A 22,366-nucleotide genomic window follows, 5' to 3' on the forward strand; every position below is an offset into this window, starting at 1 on the left:
ATCACTGAATGACGCACATGTTCAAGTTTCATTTTACCAGTGTTTAATGTTAGCCTCTCTTGTGACACTACAAATGTCCCACACAAGAGATTTTGTTCCAAACCCTACAACTATTAATACATAGATGATTGTAACGGCTTTTGTTAGCAGCATCCGCATTTCTTATACACTTCCAGACAGAGGAAGTAGAAAATCTGCTTCTTTAATTTAGCTAGAGATCAAGAACTCCGTAAGTATTAAATCGAGTACAGGTGATGGTCAGGAGATCGTTCCATGACGCTCAATCCAATCATGCACCTCCATGATGACCGACCAGTTTGGCCTACGTGTATACAAATTTTTGCACGCCTTCAAATGAGTGTGTTGTGAGCGGAATAGTAGATAATAAAACTTGAAGATACACCTTATTTAGTGATGTATTACAAAATTTGTAGCTACTCTCCGTTCGTGTAACGTTGTGCACAGATCTATTACAACTTTGGTGTTCTAGTACTTAATGTAATACCTCGTAACTTTGACGATTGAAGGTGAAGTAAATTCATGTTAATTCTGCTGGCCATCTTGAATTATTTTCCATATATTTTATATATATTTTTCCCTAAGTTCTATAATATTGCTCTAATGTGTGTTGTCAATTTATGAAATGTATATAACACTGTTGTTTGCAAAGTTAAAACTCTAGGCTCTCTATTGTTTCTTTTATTTTCAGGTTTAGGTTTAGCGGGAGAGTATTGGGATTAGCGCTAGTACATCAGTATCTTCTAGACGCTTTCTTCACAAGGCCCTTCTATAAAGCACTTCTCAGATTGTAAGCAGAGATTTTTATTGTTATTATTATTATTACTCACATTTCAGTTAAATTAATACTTAATACATTAAGTCTTATTAAATAGTAAATGAAAATTCGAAATAAATTGTGCTGGCACAAATACAGAATATAAAATATAACCAGAAATAAAGTATACCGAAAATTATCACCATTGTGTACTGTATTGTGCACGAGAAGGGGACAACGATAATATATGGTAGATTTGGGATTGCAGTAGAAGTCGTCTTATACAATGATACGGCATAAAAAAAGTCTGAAAAAAGAAAAAAAACTTGTAGAGCTTGTTAAATGATCAGTAATTCAGGTTATGATAATTCAATCTTCACAGTAAATTATAGAAATCATGTATGACCTGAAATGAATTATTACCAAAAAAAAAAAAAAGTATAAAGTGGTTCTTTGTATGATATCTTTGTAAATATGTATGACAGCCGTATTTACATTCTTGTCACCCCAGATCATTAGAAAAGACCTCCAAATTTCTGTAATTCCCAGAACTGGAATATGAAAACAACTGGTCCGAGAAAAATTGCCGCCTCGGGCCATACACCATGTGGATCCATGCGGAAGTATGGCTGTCATAAATTCTTGCAGTCTTTCTTTAAAACTTCAGTCTTAAAAAGCAGTCTTTCTTTAAATATTTAACCATCTAGATTAGTGTTTATAGCTGATAGTATTGATGTAGCATACACCAGCTACATTATATAACTTATATACCTATACTTATATAGGTACAAGGGAAATTTTATGAAAGACTGCTGGGAGTAAAAGAATTATGATATTCAGACGAAGATAATCAGCGAAATGTGTTAGTTTTCTGAAAGGATCTGTGTGGAAGAATACAATAAAACACTGCCGAAACGTTACAGTTGATAAATTCTGGGTGCTTTTGAAGTACACTTTGATAAATGGTAAAAATGTTGTTTGGTATAAATCCAAGATTGACATATGAACTTATGTAAACAGAGCATTTCGCGATTTATTGCATTAAAATTGCAGATATGTGACTCAAATTATTTTAACACAGAAGTAGTTCATCTTACACTTCGTTTACAAGTTGCACGTGAATAAGATTTCTGGGCTGTTGCCATCTTATGGTCATGTTAGCCTGTTATTTATGAAGGATGACGCTCCTCAATGATTACACTACCTGGGGAATTGGGGAGGACTAAAAGAAATAGGGAAGGAAGGAAGCGGCCTGGGACGATTATATTAGGTACCATCCCGGCATTTGCCTTGTGGGAATAAGGAAAACCCAGGGAAACCTTACTTAGGATTACTGGCCTAAAGAAAAGCCTTTACACTTTTTCGATCGATTACCCCTACCGGAAATCGAACCCGGGATTACTCATAACGAAGACAAGGGCGTTAGAGACTACGCTACTCGGAGCTACCTGTGTAAATAAAGAAATGTATGTGTCATCGTTAGGGAAACACAAACAAAATCCTCGAAGAACCACTGTGTGTTAAAACTACAACTTTTCAGGAGAAGTAAAAAACATTCCACTTTTAAAATTTCGCCAAATATACACGGAAACGCTTCAAAATGTAATAAAATTGGTTCTGCGTATATTATGCACTAGACATCGTTGTAGTTTGCTTCAACAATATTGTATTACTAATTTTGTGTTTACGTAGCACATGTTGGTTTATCTTTTGTGCCTTTATAAGAGAATCAATACTTACGTGATTAGGACTTGAAGCCTTTCTATTATTTTTTTTCATTATTGTGGCGAAACAATTGAATATTCACTTATCACATTGTAAGGGACGCTGCCTGGCAGCTTCGAGGTGTATTTGCACGGCATAACTCATTTTCGACAAATACATAGACCTTACAGACTGTTAGTTAACAGTATATTTTGCCACGTATATAGTACGTAAGTAGTTTCTTTTGGCAAAGTAAAAAACTGTCAATTATTGGTAATGACATTGGCAATTATTGTTTACTTAGCGCTACAGAAGTTAGTTTTTGCTTTTGTTTTTTTTCTTTCTTCGATTTTCTCGAGATCAACCATTGAGAATTTACTCTAAAAAATATATTAATTTCGGCTCTCGATGTAATCTTTTAGTTGGTATATGTCTTATCTTTGGATAATATTTTGGTTGAAACCGACATTAAAATGTAAAAGTTGATGATAATTTTAAGCTATATTTCATTAACTGCAATATGTACTGTTATCTTCGTGCTAATATAATGAAGAGGGTAATGAGCTTATATTTCAGTATCAGTTTTACCTCAATATGCGGCATGATTCTCGTACAGCATTAATTTTTAGGTTTAGAAAGAAATTAACTTTTCTTCATTTTCTCGAAAACTACGTATGAGGTTATAGCCTCACGATATACAATTTTGTTAAGCTCAGTAAGATATACGAGATATGTTCAAAAAGTATCGAACTTTGGTTGTTAAAAATACATTTATTGATTTGGCAAATCCGAAACACTAATGTCTTTCAAAGTACTCCCCAGGGTTGGCAAAAACCATGGTTTTTATTAAAAAAAACAAAAAAACCGGTTTTTTTTGGTTTAAAGCAGGTTTTTTTGGTTTAAACCAGGTTTTTATGGTTTAAATAATTTGCTCTATATATTCATATCATATATGGACAAAAATAAGTTTGTTTCGCCTTGATGTTATTATGCAATAACCGGGTTATGCTGGAAGGGGTCACATAAGCGTAAAGCGGAATAAAAACCGCTTCTCGAGTTACATCCGAGAAAAATTGTCCTCCATTTGAGCTCGGAACCAGGACTAATTGTCCACAAATGCGACACTCACGAAGGAATCCTGATTTAAAAAATACGTTGTACTGATCTTTACATGCTTCTTAATATAACTGTCAAAAGTCATTTCAGAAGGACAAAAAGATAAACAGTTGCACAAGTGAAACTATTACAAAGAATTACGTATGAACAATTTCAAAGTACTACGGAGTACAGAACTAATTTAGTTCAAGTTAGTTAACAACGACTTTTATTGGTCCAAATTAAAGAAATACACCGACTTAATCTGCATATCAATAAGAAAAGTGAATAAAGATACGAATTATTTGAGTCCACTTTGGCTCAGACTCATTTATACATAAATAGATACCAAAGATACTTATTTCACTAAATGCCTCTCGTGGGGTCTGTATGACCCCCCCACCCCCACACAAAAAGTATGGCATTTTCGATGTATTTTATCAATAGTAAACATTGAAACGAAACAATATTTAGAATTTTTCTTCGATTGCAATTACATAACAATAATAACAACAACAAAAAATCACAAAATAAACATTTTTAAACTTATAAAAAAAAAGTTGCTTTTGTAGTATTATCTTTTTGAGTAATGAATGGGAATTTAGGTCTGAATATAATACGAATAATATACGGGAGTGAAACGTGATAACCCACAAATGTGTGTTCATCAAGATTTTACAAACACTTACACTTTTATAAACATTTTTTTGTTTTTTGGTTTAAACCAGTTGGTTTTTTTGAAAAAACCAGCTGGTTTAAATCACCTTGGTTTAAACCAGCCAACCCTGGTACTCCCCTTGGTAATGCACACACTTTTTCCATCACTTCCGTCATTGTTGGAAACACTTTTGAAACGCAGTGTTTGGAATGTTAGCAACCGTGCCGTGCATTTCGCATGATGTTTTCTTTTGACTCAAATCGTGTCCTTTTTAGTGGCATTTTCAGCTTGGGAAGTAACCAAAAGTCACACGGAGCCATGTCGGGTGTATAGGGAGCCTGACGACACACAGGAATGTTGTGATTGGCGATGAAAACCTGAATCAAATTTCACGGATACTCTCTCCATGCTCAAATTCTCGTTCAAAATTTAATATACCGTTCCGATTGAACGGTTTGCACTTGGATATTGCCAAGCTTTTCGCAAAATTTGATGCAGCATCACTTACGCTTTTGAGATTGACTTAGCGTAAACACAGGGGCGGATCCTCGGGGGCGGGGGAGATCGGGGCGATTGCCTCCCCCAGAAGAGTAAAACTTTCTTATTTTGTATATATAAATAAAACCCATTCCAAAGTTTGGAGCCCTTAAAAGCAACAACCCCCCCCCCAGAAGTCGGTTCTGGATCCGCCCCTGCCTGCACATTTATATATTATTCATAAAACTTCCAAGTAAACGCTTCATGTAGAATAAAATATTGTTGATAATGAGGGGAAAAAATCCTTTTAGCTACCGTTTAAGCTTTTCCCCCTGTCCAATGAAAACTTGCTCTTGACACAATGCTGTAATTCAAACCATAAACAAGTAAGAAAGAGGGAAGGGAAATGGAAAGAAGACAGTAGTAATGCGCGGAAATGTCATGACAGTGGAATATTTTGTGCATACACCTTCCAATAGCATTCTCAGGAAATATATGTAATTCTTATTTTATTCTATTCTTACATTAGTATTGTCCTATTTTATTAACATTTTTGTAATTTCTTCTTTTCGATAGACCTGTTTCATTAAGTGACTTAGAATCTCTGGATGGGGAATTTCACCAAAGCTTGTTGTGGATCAAGGAGAACGATATCACTGATTTGTTGGATCTCACGTTTGCAGTTACGGAGGAGGTGTTTGGTCAGGTGGTGGAGAGAGAATTGAAGCCTGGGGGAAGGAATGTTACAGTTACAGAAAAGAACAAAAAGGTGAGTGTGTTATATTAGGTGCTTAGAGTGTAGGTAAATTTTAGAGACTTTATGAACTATAAAGCATGCAACCGCATAAGCTATAAAATATATATAATTTCAAATCAAATATTAAGTTCTTCTCCTGAATTTAAGACAGACTCTTTGTCGAGTTTAGTGGACTTGCAGATTTTATTCTAATAAGAGTGAGGTAGACTCGTTGTGAAGTTTAGGACAGTAATAGATGCTATTCTAACAAGAGTGGAATGATTTTTTTTTTTTTTTTTTTTTTAAGCCACTTGTGGATATTATTCCTTTGAGTTTATGATAGGTGTTTGTGTTATTCTAATAGAAACATATAACCCATATGCGTTTTCAAAAGCGATTAGATCATCATCTTCTACAGGTTCAGATGCCGAAAAATGATTTTGATCTTAGAGCAGATGCAGATGTTATTCTAGCAAGAACGTGGAACCCATTTGTCCTTTTAAAGGCGATTTCATATTCTTAATTCACAGATTGAGAACAGCTGACGATCTTACTTGCCTTGATGGCATTACACAACAAGTACTGTGACAGCTAGAGTTCTGTCTTTGTTATCGTCCCACATTGTTCACTCCATACGCACTGTAAATGTGCAAAATTAGCTTTATTGGTCCAATCAGTTTGAGTTTAACATTGGTTTTCGGAGCCGAGGCTATGTGCCAACATGGGTCTATTAAAAATCCGGATCACATGCACTCTCACTGCAATCAAGCGTAGGTTTCAGTTTGAAATCAGGCGAAGTACGGAACAGAGGAAATAGAAATAAAAATTAAAATGAAATATCTTTCAGTTTAACGTTCCAAAACCAAATGAATGGTGATGATAGAATTGATGGAATGAAAATGTGGGAGTACCCTAAGGAAACCCACGGACACGATGTTGTTCACCACATACTTAACCGAGGATCGAACCAGGGACCCTCCTGCGCAGAGGTAAGCGCTCTACCACTGAACCGCCGTGCCCTCCGAAAGAGAAATAGAAATCCAGTGACTTTATATATAATGGAAAGCGAATTGTGTTGTGATTACAAATAATTTCGTGAAGTAAAACAACTTAATAATTGAATGCCCGCTACGTTTTGAAATATAATCTAATACTTCTACGATTAAAAAGTTTTTTTTAAATATTTTGGGCATTTGGATTATTTTTCATAGCTTCCTTGTCAACTTACGGTTATATGTAATAGAATTAATGTGTTTTTATATAAATATTCCCTTGAAAAGAGCTTACGTAAAAGACAAAAAAGAAATTATCTTTCTGTATTGCTTTCGTCGTTTGTTTACCTATTGTAACGAGAAAGTATTAAGAGACTTCATCCCGGCGAAATTAAAATACTGCTAATTTTACAGTAATTATGTGATATCTTCAAATAGATAAAAGACAATTGAAATGTGGAACAAGAGCGCCCTAGACAATATTATTTCGAGTGAGGTACCGTTATCACAAGTCACCTAGTGGCTTTCCGTTTTCAGCCGTTTAGAAACGCGAAAATAAATGCCGATTTTCTAAATGGCTGGAAATCGAAAGCAGATAAATGAGAGTCGTGATAACGGTATCTCATGTAAAATGATATTGTCCAGGGCGCTCTTGTTCCACATTTCGATTATCTTTTATCTATTTGAAGATATCACATAATTACTGTAAAATTAGCGGTATTTTAATTTCGCCGGGATTAAGCCTCTTAAAAGTAAAATAACTACCATTGTGTACGATAACTATAATGCTACAATAGGTAATAAATAAGTGCTTTAAATCTATATAAGTGACTATGTTTGTGAGTTAATAACTCTTGAAACAGCCGATGGATCTATATCAAATTTTCAACATAGATGATGTTCGGGCCTGGGATGGCTTTTATCAATTCATTCTGACCGTGCAACTTAGAGGAGGGGAGGGGGTGGAAATATATATATACAAATGATCGAAAATGACCGATAGTGTTGAATCCAAAGTTTTCGGGGTCTCTGAGATGAATAGCGACACTTTAGATGCCGTTAAATCCAAATTCAGCCCCGCAACTTATGTGAGCGGAGAGATATATAAAGATGATCAAAAATGACCGATATCAGAGAGCGCTTCAATAATAATAATAAGAAAAAGTGCCTGAATAACGGAACATAGTACTAATTTTTCTTATTTTAACCTGGCGAAGCGGATAATTGACGCTAGTTTACTATAAATAAACACATTAGAAGAAAAAATTGATTTGTTATTTAAAGGAATAACAATATAAACAAGTAAGCTGATCTAGATAAAGAAAAATAGTTTAATATCGTAAATAAGTTTCAAGAAGTCTCACGGTACCTCATTAATTTGAATAAAAGCTGAAACCTGGTGAAGTATTTCTAACAACACAATCAGGAATTCTAACTATCATTTCACTTAAAAGTTTAACTGTTCCTTGGCTTAAGGACCACTTGTAGTTCCGAGCTTCCAACTCTCCCATGGAATCTTGCTCACGAAAGACAGCGACAGGAAGAGGAAAAATATAAAAAAAACATTGTGAAAAATAAAAGGAACGAATTTACCAGACCAGAGCAGTGCAGGAACACGTTGTCAAAACTAAAAGTGTGCGTGATTTCTGAAAAACCCTTGCGCTTCCAAGCTTTCGGCTCTCTCCTAGAGACTTGCTCGCGGAATATAAAAGTAAAAGAAATAAATATAAGGAAAAAGCATGGTATCACTGGGGATGAGCTTGAGCAGTGAAGTATATCTTGTCTATTGCCGCTGCCTGTCACTCGTCAACAGTTGCACGCTTAGAAACGGCGGAGTGATACACAACTTTAAAACTCCGACAAGGGCACTGGAATAATATTTTTGACTATTTCACTATTATCTCTACAAAAGGAGGAGACGGCTTAAGATATGTACACTGTAGAAAAAGCTTACACTGAAAGTTTCAAGATCAGGCTTTCTTTCAGAAAGTTTTGGCCGGCGGTTAATATCAAAATGTGAGGGTGCTGCACCAGGACACTGTTTGCTAAAGAATGTCTGCAGCAGAAGAATGATATGTAATAGCAAGCCCTGGGAGTTCCTTCTATCCCCCTTCTCCGAAATATGTACAGTGCTCAAGTGTTATTATTCTTATGATACATTGTAATATGTTAGTCCCATAGTTACTACATAATGTGATTTATTTCCGTTCGTCTTATCTACTAACCTTTTTCTCCTTGTCTGTGTCTCAACTTTGGTACTAGTAAAAGCAGCGAAAATTCCATGACTGATTATTATTCAGTAAATCTGTGGTACAGTAAGAGCAATGTGAGTATTTATTGAGTTTGTGAACAAATACAGTGCATACAATGTTAAACCATCCAGCAATTAAAAATAACACTTGTTAGAAAGAGGAAATACTATGTTTATTTTGCATTTTTTGAATTAATCAATTTACTGTATGCAAATGGATATGTTGTGTTAATGTTTGATGGTTTTATGTTACAGGAGTACTTAGAACGAGTAGTAAGGTGGAGGTTAGAAAGAGGTGTTGCTGAACAGACCGAGTCATTAGTGCGAGGATTCTACGAAGTGGTGGATCCTCGACTAGTGTCGGTGTTCGATGCACGAGAACTGGAACTGGTGATAGCTGGAACCGCAGAAATAGATCTCGCAGATTGGAGGAAGAATACGGAGTATAGATCAGGTACTTATTTTTTTTTTTTTAAAGAATTTGGTTTACTAAAAAAAACGCCTTTTTATATTTATCTTGTCATTCCCTGTCTCCGTCGGTCAGAAAAAAGAATGTGCCGTGTGGTGGATTATCATCTGTTATAGCCATGATGCAGAAGGTCAAAATTTAGGATTAAAGATCCTTGACGGAGAAATCAACCATTTTCGGTTTTTACGTTGATCACTGTAGACCCAAAACAGTAGTAGATAGCGAGAAGTGGTTTCGTGCATTCTACTTAAGCATCCCCAGAAATACATTCCATCTTCACTCTAATCTGTCTACTAAAACCAGAAACGGTAAGAGTCTACTATCACTAATCTCTACTTAAACCGGAACTGGTAGAAATCTGTTACCTCTTCCGGTTTCAATATTGAGGAAATATGAAACCATACAAACCAAAGTCCTTCATGTGGTGTGTTCTTGACACTGCTACTTATTCTTTGCTGCCATTAGTTTTGCTCTAATAATGATTTTTTTTTAAACCCTCCCCTAAATTGCACTGTCAAAGTGGAATGATAACATCACTTCCAGACCCGAACCTTATCTATGTTGAAAATTTGATAGAGGTCGATCTGGTGGTTCAAGAGTATATATATATTACTGCTCAGGAATAATCCATGATACTAAGACGACGCAAGTTAAAGCCTATTCTGGAATTTAGTGTCTTTGAGCACAACCATATAGTGGAGATGCGAGAGAATATGGTGTCTTCCTTTGAATTGCAACTTGTGCGGGTAGAAGCATTCCAGTAGGTCATTCATCTTTACTTTTTTCAGGCTTTATTCTGTTGTTTAATTTTTCTTTTCTTCGCATTGTCTTTCCCTCTCTTTCTGATGAAGCGTATAGTGAAAGTGTTTGTTTATATTGTCTTATATTTAACCGACTTCATAAAGAGGACGAGATTCTCAATTCCACTCATTTATGTATATGTTCAGATGTTCATACATAACTTTGATTTAGTTGCACATTTTTGAAACAGCATACATTTCCGGTGTTCCCATATAAATTGCTTTAGAATCTGATTTAGTTGTTGGAGCTATATTATGATATGAATCATCTCAACGGATGCTAGGTTAATGACGGCCAAGTGCCATGCTTATAGGCAACCACACATTCTTCAATGTGTTTATGGTTGCATAACAACACAGGGGTTGCACCGCAAAGTTTCGGGACACTCAACATTTAGTAGATTACGTTACAACGATTATATATGATCACTGGTTCTTTTTAAATTATATTTGAGCCATTAAATAATATACACTCTGTCCCTTTATTGATTCCATTTATTTATATTATATTTCTGGTTGCCTTGCCAACGACGTTCCAAAACCATATTATTTTAGAACATTTTAGAACATTTGAATATCTTTATATATATTGACAATCATATTATTTAAAACATTTCTTTCTCTTCTTCTGATAGTAAAATCAGCCAGCCTAGTACATATTTAGAAAATCTTATCGCCCAAAATTAAAAATATACAATGTACTGTTGTAACGTGTGTGAAGTCAGTTAAGATTTTTTGGAGAAAAAAAATTAGTGTGTAAGATTGTTTTCACTAAATGTCATTTTGGCAAAAGTACAAGCCATTCATTACAAGAAACAGAAATGGAGATATTTACGATGAGTTCAGTCTAGCAAGCAGAAAGTTATTGACAAGAGTGGCAGAGACCACTCCTATTGTTTAATAATTAAATCACTTGTTTGGTGATAGGAGATTAAAACAATACTAAGAATGAATAGCTCGGAATCGTTTCGCGATCAAACCCATTGGCATAATTTATATTCTAGTTTGTTATGTACGTTTTATAGTGACGTAGTGAAACACAGATTGTTTTTATTTAGTTATTTATTTATTTGTATATTTGCTAGAATTATTTCACGTATAGTATATACCATTACTTTCGTTATTAATGATTTTATAAGAAAAAGTTACACATTGTATACGCATAAATACAGTATTCTTGTAGTCATGTAACTTCCATATATGAGACTTGAAAAGATATTTGTCATATGTGTTGCAGTAGATACTCTCCAATGATTGATTGAGGATTGTTTGATTTTGTTTCAGGGTACCATGACAACCATCCTGTGATTCAATGGTTCTGGCAGGCTATTGAGAAATTCACCAATGAGCAACGCCTTCGTCTGCTTCAGTTTGTGACTGGGACTTCAAGCATTCCGTACGAAGGATTTTCTGCCTTACGAGGAAGCACAGGACCAAGGAAGTTTTGCATTGAGAAATGGGGAAAACCTAATAGCCTTCCCAGGTTAGTTTATTTCTCTCTTTTTTGTTCTGCTTAGTTTTAATTTTAAGCTTCGAAGGGGGCAGGAGAGAAACTTTACGATAGGAAGAGAAAGAATGAGGCGATTTTCATGTTTCATGACCGTGCACATACACCCAGTGGCGTACGAAGAATTTGATCATGTGGGGGGATATTTACGCACTGTTTCACATCCTTAAAGGAAACCCGTATACAGTCCCGTACTGATGAACTCATTGCTTTTTATATAATTTCTTATTGTTGTCTATCAGATAGACTTAGTTTCTTTCTTACTTGTTCTTCATATACTTTTACTTATATCTTAAGCTGGAAACAGTCGAAGCAAATAAAGCTATAAGCTAGAATGTTATACTTGATCAATGCAGGGGGTGTATACCTACTTTTGGGCCACCCTGTACATATACAATATCTTAGTATAGTAAATCTTTATTTTTCTGTAAGATCTTTCTCAAGGGGACGGTTAAACCCCAAACACCGCTTCCTTGCGTACGCCACTGCATGCAGCGGTAAAAAATGATCCTTACGTGGCTGCAACGTTGTTATATTTACAACGATTTTCCTGAGACTGAGTAGAAATATCAGAGTGTGAGAGTTTCTGTTAAAGCAGTCAGTCGGGATGCTGAAATGACACTACAAGATCAGCGAGTGAAAAATTCTGAACTAGGTATAACATTTACTAAGTCATATATGTACTTGTTTGCGCCAAGAGTATAAGAGGGGGGGGGGAGGAGTAATTTTGCGGACTCAGTTTCAGGAGTAGCACAAGCGATTCAGAAGTGATTATGTCTTCACTAAAGATAATCCACATCCAACACTTAGATCGTCAAGAACTGAAATAATTGCTCGAGTTTATTTAGAAGTCAATCAAGATTTGTTTTACTGCTTTTTTTCCGAAGATAAAGCATTTGCTCAAAGGTCAGAGATTCGCTTCAGCTGATGATGTCAAGATATATGCGACGGGTATTCTGCCGGAGGTAACCAAAAATAGACTTCAGGTTTTTTGACATGCGGTATTCATTTGCTATAAAGGTTTCTACAAAAGTTTGGATTACTTTTGATCCCTAGGTTTCTAGCGGTAAGGAGGTCGAATTTCAAATTTACGAAAAGTTTTTATTATATTCTAAACCTAAAGGTGACGCAACAGTCACAGTTGTTTCGTGATTCATAGGACTTCATTCGGTAAAGATCGTACCTCTCTATGATTCTAGTGTAAGATAAAATTATAAAGTCTTTCGCAAAGGTTAAGTAAATTGGCTGGCTCCGTATTGAAGGGACGACATGACCTTTGACTAGGCATTTTCCTAAGTAACATTGGTATATATTATTTTGCTAGTGTGAATATTCATTATTTGTTATTGTTATACTGTGTAACGTTAATGTGAACGAAAATATTAATCACTCTTTCTTTTGTCTGATTTCTTACAGAGCACATACGTGTTTCAACCGACTTGACTTGCCTCCATATCCCACACCAGAAATTCTATATGAAAAGCTTCTTCTCGCCGTTGAGGAGACAAGCACTTTCGGTATAGAATGAAAGGAATTCCTAATGATTTCCTTTGTTTAGTATAGAATGAAAAGGAAAATGCCACTGATTTCCTTTGTTTGGTATAGCGTGAAAGGATATGCCAAGAGCTTTCCTTTGTTTGGTATATCATAGAAGGAAAGAAAGTGCTGGTGATTTCCTATGTTTCAAATGCAGTTGACTTCGTTACTATTTAAATAGTACATTTTTTTAAGAAAAAAGGGAGGAAAAATGAATTCTAGTAAACAGATATATGTATAAATTATGGCAAAATGCTCACAGAATATAGTTGTTTTTTTTTTTTTTTTTTTTCATGAATCTGATTGGAAGACGAGAAAGGAATTGTGCTATTTTAAAAGCAAACCATGTATTAAATTATTGTTTTGCACTGTAAGTACCAGTAGGTACAAAACAATGATGAAATAACAAACAAAAAATCTGAATATTAGACTGGCAGGGATCCGAATCCCCGCTAGTCCATTGTTTAGATTTTTCGGTTATTCCATCAAAGTAAATGTTGTATTTGTCTTTTTTTTTTTTTTTTTTTTTCGTAAATTATTAGAATATTGCAGAATGCCAGTAAAATATGACTTTTTTGAGATTGTAGACATGGCTGTACCATGATCGTGAGGTTTAAATTACCTTTCCTAATTTGAAGAATAATGTTGAATGAAATATTATAATACATAAATATTTAAATTATTTTATTTGGTACTTAATATACCAGCGATCTAGAGCAATGTTGGAGTGTCACAGGGAGATTTGATGTAGAAGCTGACGAAAGTTCGAACACTCATCTCCTTCTTGTTGGACGGGTTGATACAAACTCATTTTTGTGTTTTCCCAATATTGTTCTATGGCCGCTAGTGTTAAGGTTAGTGTAAAGGGGCAAGTTTTGCCGATAGATGTCACTAGAGTCTTCGTATCTCCCGTGTATTTTGTACCTTTCACGAAAATTTACAATTTCTTTTACAAATTTCAACGTAGAGACTTCAAATTTTTAGAGAAGGAACTTCATAACCTATTAAATGGAACAATCCATACCGATTTTTTATTTAGAATTTTCTTCATTGTTGAAACAGCTCCATTGTTAAAGGTTTGGATATCCATTTCAACAATCAAGCCATTTCAACAATGAAGACAATTCTAAATAAAAAATTGGCACGGATTGTTCCCTTTAATAGGTTATGAAGTTCCTTCTCTAAAAATTTGAAGTCTCTACGTTGAAATTTGTAAAAAAAATTGTAAATTTTCGTGAAAGGTAAAAAACACATGAAAGAGATACGAAGATTGTACTGCCATCTATCGACAAAACTTGTCCCTTTAAACCAACCTTAAATGCCAATAAAATAGTTAAAATATGTGTATGTATTACACAAAAGCATCCTGAATCAAAATTTACATCTGACTAGTTAATTACGACTAGAGTAAAGCCAGCAACATTACACAAACCTGATCGTGTTGCTCGTGCTCAATAGGTAGAGTATTGGCCAGTGGAATCGACGGCTATCAGATTTGTATATGTTATTCCAGTATGATGCTACTTATATTTAAACGTAAAAAGTAGAAAAAAATGTGCTGGGCTATTAGAAGAACCCTTTGACGTTACTGTTGATAAAAGCCATTGTGTAACCACGATTGGTTGATTTAAAAAAAAATAGTTTGTATTAGCGTTTTGACTACAATTATGATTGAGAGATCATATGAGGAGTTCAAAGTATAATCTGTGAAAGAAGACACAGTTTCGAAACTTACAATGTGGCACATGGATGTAAGTCCTCAGTATTCATGTTCGGTATTTGCATAGCGTGGATGCTTAGTGAAGTTAAGACAATAGCTTGGTTCTTACGGTAACTGCTTAGAAGTACTCCTCTTACGGCTATCTCAAATGTACGTGAGATACTACTTTACCTCTTTTCAGCTACGACAGCTGTTAGGGCTCAACTTTAGTTGCGTTGGTTCTAACATTTTAGATTGTAGCCACTATTCTTTATTACTGTTGGGGGAAGGGTTCTAGCCAGTCATTTAGTTTTATACGGTTAGGTGAATCTAAAGATCAAGCATAAAAATAAACTCTAAAATAAAACAGTAAAGATGATCATGAGAGACTAAAGGCCAAAGAACTTTTTGCAGTAAGGGGGAGAAAACTGCATGCCTCTTTGTCATAGGCAACCAACGATACTTTGCTGCTGTAAGGTTGCATAGGAGCTAGGAAATGTCATAGATTTTAAACGATAAAGTTAGAGTCATCGTTACTTGCGAAGAAGTTAGCGAATTGACTCCAGTAATGAATTCGTCCGAGATATAACCACTTTATAACTATCAACTGCAATAAAACACAATTCAAAAAGTTGCTATCGTTCAAGAGTTATCATGTGGAGTAACGGACAGACGTAGCAACATTATAATCTTATGAAACCCACTAGCGTAATCCTAATAATATGACAATTTTGTAAGGTCTACTAGCGTGATCCTAACAACATTACAATCTTGCAAAGTCCACAAGCATGTTCCTAATAACATTACAATCTTTTAAGAGCCACTAGCGTGATCCTAACAACATTACAATCTTACAAAGTCCACAAGCATGCTCCTAATAACATTACAATCTTATAAGACCACTAGCGTGATCATAATATAAATTTCAATCTTATAAGGCCCACTTAGCGTGATCCTAATAAAAGTCCGTTTTCAAATTAATATACCAATATTTTAGTTCGTTTATGCCTACCTAAAGCACATGTTGAAGTACTAGTTAATAGGACAATCATTTTGAAGCTCCTAAGTAAACAAGTGGTAAATATGTATCCTGGTCTACATACAATTCAATTCGAATATTGTTTACGTGATTCAAATCTTGCTGCTCTGGTCTTCATAGGCTACCAGATAAGTAGAATGCAGTCTTTAATATTTTGTATTGAAAAATATTTAAAACTTCGCAGGCACAAAGAGCAAAGTTGGTTTAATTGGAGCCGTTCTATTAGTGTACCCCTGCTGGCGGTGCTGTCGATATGTGTTTTCCCATACCTTTCTTCAAAGAGGAGAGACAAGTTGCTGTGCCCGAGATCTTTCAATTCTTGGGTGCGAAAGCGTTGCCACAATGAATTATTTCACGGATTTCGCTGTGTGCACTGTCTTGTTAGTCATTCTAAGCAGGAGTAAAAGTGGATCTGAAAAAGTGGGAGGACGGTAGGTAGCTGCATGACGCAACGCCGTTCCCCCTGCCTATGTTTGCCCATTGTAATTTCTTAGGAACTGGGGGGACGCCGTACATATTTTTTTGAAGTGGGGGTCTCCCCGCGTTCCCCCTCACTTTTACCCCTGATTCTAAGTAGCCTACGATCTTCACTCGTCGAGACCGAACGACTGAATAACACATCGGCAATACAGCCGACGTCATTCACTTATTTCCCCCTAGGGTTCGATCCCAGCCCCTGCCAAGTGAACTTTGTGGTGGACAAACACCGTGTGCGTGGGTTTTCTCGGGGTTCTCCCGTTTCCTCCCACTTTCTTCATTCCACCATTTCATTCATTATTCATCATCACCGTCTCCTTTAGCCTACCCGGCATAACCGTGGGACGTAAAACTCAAAGATTTCATTTCATTTTTTCTTTCCCCCTAAGCAAAGGGTGAGTTTCAATCGCAAGAGGGCTACGGGGGAGGGGGACGAAGAATGTTTCATATATTTTCCGAGGGCACAGTTGAAATGGAAAGGCTATAGATCACTTTTCGATTAAAAAATAAAAAAGAATAGACTACTATTAAAGTTGGATTAATTCTTATGCTTATTAGTGATGAAAAATTAAAGAAAGCTACAGTCTCAAAAAGGTCATATTTACTCGCTGGTTTATATTAAAATAGTTTTCGAAATATTGAAACAGACGAGAAACTAATTTAACCTCGTCTTTTTTTAAAAAGAAAATATATATATGTATGATATAAAAATCTGCCATACCTTGCCATTGTTTTTGTTTTGTGCTTTTGTTTGTCATTTATGACTGTATTGTTTGACATTCATGAACAGTGTGATAGGACAAGCCATCATATTGTTTTTAAGCAAACTTTTCTTTTTAAACTTAAGAAAGAGAAGGTCAAATAAAGTTTTTTTTTTTTAAAAAAAAAGTGATGCACACGATTTTAAAATAAATTATCTAGAGAAAATAATAAACAAGAAGAATGTGTATTTGCATATGATGTATGGCTGTGAAAAAATAAAATGATGCAAGTGTATGAGCGTTTGTTGATATGGTGCATTTCTGCGCGCGCGTGTGTGTGTGTGTATGTGTGGATAATATACAACAAGCACAAACAAACGAAAAGAAAATTAGTCCGTTACTATAAATCTTTAAATAAAAGGATATTTAGCTGTTTACTCTACGATGATAATATCAATTTAAAACTTAAGAAGTTTTAAAAGAATATACATATATATATATATATATATATATATATATATATATATATATATATATATATATATATATATATATATATATGAAAAACAAATTAGAAACGCTAGGCTAGTTACCAAAAAGAGTTAAGTAAAATTGAGAAGCGATATGTTACGTAAGAGCTGAAAAATTGAGGTTAAGCAAAGTCCATTGCAAATAATGAGAAAGAGATGTGTGTTTTTTTTTATGTATGTGTAATGCAAAATTGCAAGCTATATATATTCTCGCTCTTGTATGAAAACTATACTTGCACACGTTTTCATGTGAATTTAGTATATGGTTATAACGAGGAAAAAAAAAGGGGGGGGTGAAAATTCATGTTCAATTTTATAATATGTTGTATACTGAAGTTCTGCTATAGTCTATATTCGTCTTTGGGCAGCAATACGCTTTGGATTGGCTGCAGGAACTATATGAAGGAAATAATGAAATAAGTATGCTGTTTTAACTTATTACTGATTTAAAATTAAAATAAATAAGTAAAAAAATAAAAATAAAACTCACAAGGGATGTGTTTAGGTAATACTTTGATTTAAATTTGTGGTCGCCAAATTTACGAGGCTTCTGAGCTACCGTATTGTTTTTAGATTCTTCTGAGAGTTACCAACCGAAAGAACTACCAATTTTTTGTTAAAAAAATCTTACATTTGTTTATAACCTATAAACGTACATTTCTAGTAAATATGAAATCAAACTGTCCAAGTTAGCAAATGTCTAATTTGAAATCAAACCATCCAAGTTAGCAAATGTCTAATATGAAATCAAACTACTCAAGTTAGCAAATGTCTAATATACCCACGAAGAAACATAACGTGCACAACCTCACGCGTATACAATCAACTGTGAGATGAGGCTGACAATGGCAGTTGCGCAGGAGAAACAAGCAGTTGTTGTTGTCAGCGCCCCCTGTCGTTAGCGTCAGCTCAGTGGAGGAATCAAGGTTAGCCAACTGGAGCGTTAACGTGATCTACCGAAAATGTTTCTGCGAGCTATGATGATTATGCCATAATTGTAGGTTTTAATATCGAAGAATTAAAAACTTAGGCAAATTTATATATTTTCCAATCCACTGCAAAGGAAACTTGGAAACTAATTTTGTTCAATATCGTAATTGGTTAATAAATACATAACCTTGTACTAAATTACCATGAAAACTTAAACTTGAAATGTATAGATTCCAGTTTGAATATTATGTTGTCTTAATTATGTTCCTTATTACAGAAATCCCAAAGTTTATTCTTGTACATAATATGTATTAGTTTTATTATGTTTATTGATGTATGTTTGCTTTCTTTTCCAAAGAATTCATATATTTCTGATTGTACAATGCGCGATATGCACTTTGTATTTTGTGTTTATGATATTTTACTGTGCGTATATATACACACAGGGTGGCTATAAAATCTTAATATAATCTGATATTACCTTAATATCGAACGCTTAACCGTATGTCCTTCACCATTGTCAACACACTTCCTCAGATGGTCCCTTTGCATTTTCTTGAACATTTGAGAATCCAGAGTAGGCGTTACGTGCTTATTCGCTCCTGGAGATGATTCGTATCCTAAATTTTTCAGATACATAAAATATTTCAGAATTTGCCGTATGGTAGAGTGCATTGAGGTTGAGATCAGGTGACATTTATGTCCAGCCCACACTTCCTCTTCTTTCAGTCCAGAGTCAGGAAGACACTTTGTCCAACCAAGGTGTACAATTTCTGTATATTTTCCCATCTGCACTATGACTTCTATTTTATGAGAATTGCGCTAAAACGTTGTATCACGTAATATTGTGTAATTGTATTGACTTAGTGCTTTGGGTTGATCTGTACCCTTTCCTTGATAGATGAGAAAGAAGACAAAAATACTAATATAATAGTGAAAAAAGAGCATCATAACTTTGGAGGTTGTCCAGAGATATGTACACTCATGTCCAAAATTATTGTCGCATGTCTATAAATATGTTGTTTTAGGAATATAATTTGATAACGAATTCGCCCGTTATTTCTTATAATGTTAGTACGTATATAATTGGCAAAGACATGTATGTGGTAAATTTCATGTCAAAAGAGCAGTAAATAAGGACAATGAAACGAAAATAAAACTTTCTTGTCCATTTAGTAATATTTTGTTCTATTCATTCTAATTTTCGTATTTGTAACTCTTTTCCTATGAAATTTACTACATACATTTCCGGTTATACACACAGTATCGGTATTAAAAGTAACCTGCAAAATCATTATCAAATTATATTCTTACAAGAAGACAGATGTAGATATGCGACAATAATTTTGGACATGAGTGTACATTTGAGACTTCTAATTTACACCTAGACGTACATTAATCATTTAGCATTCTGCATGTACCACCACCAGATTGAAATTCACGTTTGCATGAGCTGTCAACGTTGGTGACAGTATATGCATTTTTCTTCCTTTTTTTTTTTCATGAAGAAACTTAGTTCGCTCCCACCTTTTATCGAATTGATTTATCCAAATTAAGTTACATATGAAATTAAATTTGGATATTCAACACAGCCACACACACCAAATAAATAAATAAATAAATAAATAAATAAATAAAAGTTCTGTACAGCAGACCCCAGGGCGATTCTGTTTCAAGTTCTTTTATGGGCGAATAACTTGGGCGATTTTGGATAGGGAGAACACTCATTTTTTTCGCCCATAAGAAATAGAATTGACACGGTCAATCGTCCCGGAGTTTCGAAATTTGGATTCTGTATAACAAAATACGTCGGGTCCATACCCTGGGATCTACCGCACAGACACAATCATTAAATGTAAATGTATTAAATTTGGATACTGGAAACTATGTTGGTCGCTCATTGCAAATGTTAGAGTTTCATCAGGGTGAAAGTTCACATATCTTTCGATAACTTGCAAAATTATGGGATTCCCCCCCCCCCCCGGTTTTGTCCTTTTTAATTTTTTTGTATTTCTTATCCTAATTACCTTCTCAGTTCTTAGAGAAGAGTTTCGGATTAACCAAAAAAATATCGGGAGGCAAACGTGTAAACACAATTAAGCTTCTTGAGGTTTCCGAGTTTCAACTCGGCCTCCATTTTCTTCCACAATTTCTTCACGGCAGAACCGGATTAACCCATCTAGAGGCCTGGAGCTAGAAAAAAAAAAAAAAATATGTGACCATTGCTGACTTCACCTAATACATTTCTGTGAAAGTACAGTAGGAAAGTTGAGGGAATATGTTTCATATTTTTTTGTCATATTTTATTTTATGATGAGGATTGTATCTTCATGATTCTTTTAAGAAAGTCAGTCGAGATTTTGATCAGAGTAGAGGTCCCTGTTCACTTGGAGCTCCAGGGATACAGGACCCCTAACCTCCCCTCCTTTAATCCGGCCCTGCTTCAGGGAGTGTCACAGCTTACTTGTAATAAGAAACCGAATCGTTATTTGTTGCACATTTTATAGCCAACTTCTGTGTATATATGAATATATAGTAAAACCCTCTGAAGTTTGACATTTCTGCATGTCGGGACACACGCCCCTTTATATTAAACACCTTTGTCTGTAACCGAAGAAAATTCTGACGTCAGGCAAATTTGTTTATTGTGGGGTCTTTGAAGGAATTGTAGAGGTGTCCAAGTTCGAGGGGGTTTTACTGAGATTTTACTAAATGAATTACTTCATTTATTTAGATGGCATATGTAGCACAGAAACAAACGTTCTGTTATTATTTTCTGTATGTGTGTGTGTATCAACTGAGTCCTGTTGTTCCAAAGTGAATTTGATGAAAAGTTGATGGTGGAAAAAAGATGTAGTGAATATTGTTGTGTTAATCATTATTACTATTATGATACTAAACAAGAAAACTAGTCATAATATAAAGGTGTAGAGAGAAGAAATCATTTTGAAAGTTAGTTTGGTGTGCGAGTGAGGCGAGAAAATGTTTGTGCGTGTGTGTGTTATTTGGTGATGTTTTCTTTTTACGTGTGTGAATATTATAATAAATAAATCGTCACGATTTATCACATGTTTCATGTAGATGATTTTGAGTGCTAGGGAACAAATGTGTGTGTGTGTGTATGTGCGCGAATAGTTTGTATGTATTTGTGAAATATGTACTATATTACATATAAATATATATATGATATGTATATTGAGTTTCTTGGTATGGAAGTATGTTATGAATGCAGCCAATTCACTTATTATTTATTTAAAAAAAATAAACAAACGTATTTTCTACTTGTATGTGAGAAACATTTTGAAAAACAAACTACACGAGAACATGCCATGATTTGAAAAGTAACGTTATAAGTATTTTTTAAGAAAAAATATTTCAACAAACAAACAAAAAATAAGTGTTTTACATCGCAAACTATGCTGTTATGTTGTTTATTATGACGTATTTATCTTTGTCGTACACAGACACATGCAAACTCTCTCTATTTCCATTTCACCTTGCCTTTTTTTTTTTTTTTTTGAGTAAACAAAATAATAATGTCAAATAGTAGTATGCACGTATTTATCATTACAGAATTAAACAACGTTTGCCACTCTGTATTGCTATACGGAGTGCAAACCTTTTTTTCTTCCTTTCTTTCGCAGTAAGCCTATTTATTGTAATGTTTGCTGTCTTTTTTTTTCTTTAATGAGAAAGCTATTTTTTCTGTTCTTTTTTTTATATAACCTTACAACTGTACTTTTGTCATGATACAAAATGAATCTATCGCTACTGGTTATTTTTTCAGTAATATATATATATAAATATATTTGTATATTGTTGCTTACGTGTTCTTGCTGAATGTTTGAATGATCAAATGAAATAGTTCTAAAAAAAATTGAAAGTTTTTTTCTTTCTTTCTTCTGAAATCGGAAATGTAGAGGCTACGCTAGATGTGCGTTACTTACTGAATGTTCTGTACGGCAATTAAAGAAATATTTTGATTTTAGA

At 34.6% G+C, this 22,366-nt stretch overlaps 1 protein-coding gene across 4 annotated transcripts in view; it reads left to right on the forward strand.

Moving 5' to 3' along the window:
• Hecw (Hecw ubiquitin protein ligase) overlaps positions 1-21,907 on the forward strand; it is a 379,179-nt gene extending 357,272 nt beyond the window's left edge. For all 4 annotated transcript variants that reach the window (XM_081739550.1, XM_081739551.1, XM_081739552.1 and 1 more), the window contains 5 exons: positions 710-808; positions 5,286-5,478; positions 8,944-9,142; positions 11,242-11,440; positions 12,881-21,907. In XM_081739550.1, the coding sequence (XP_081595676.1) occupies positions 710-808; positions 5,286-5,478; positions 8,944-9,142; positions 11,242-11,440; positions 12,881-12,992 (802 nt within the window). In that variant the 3' untranslated portion in view covers positions 12,993-21,907. The remainder of the gene's footprint in view (positions 1-709; positions 809-5,285; positions 5,479-8,943; positions 9,143-11,241; positions 11,441-12,880) is intronic.
• Positions 21,908-22,366: the final 459 nt, after the last annotated feature.

Source organism: Thermobia domestica, chromosome 15 (genome assembly GCF_964235325.1).
Source record: "Thermobia domestica chromosome 15, izTheDome1.hap1.1, whole genome shotgun sequence".
Lineage (NCBI taxonomy): Eukaryota > Metazoa > Arthropoda > Insecta > Zygentoma > Lepismatidae > Thermobia > Thermobia domestica.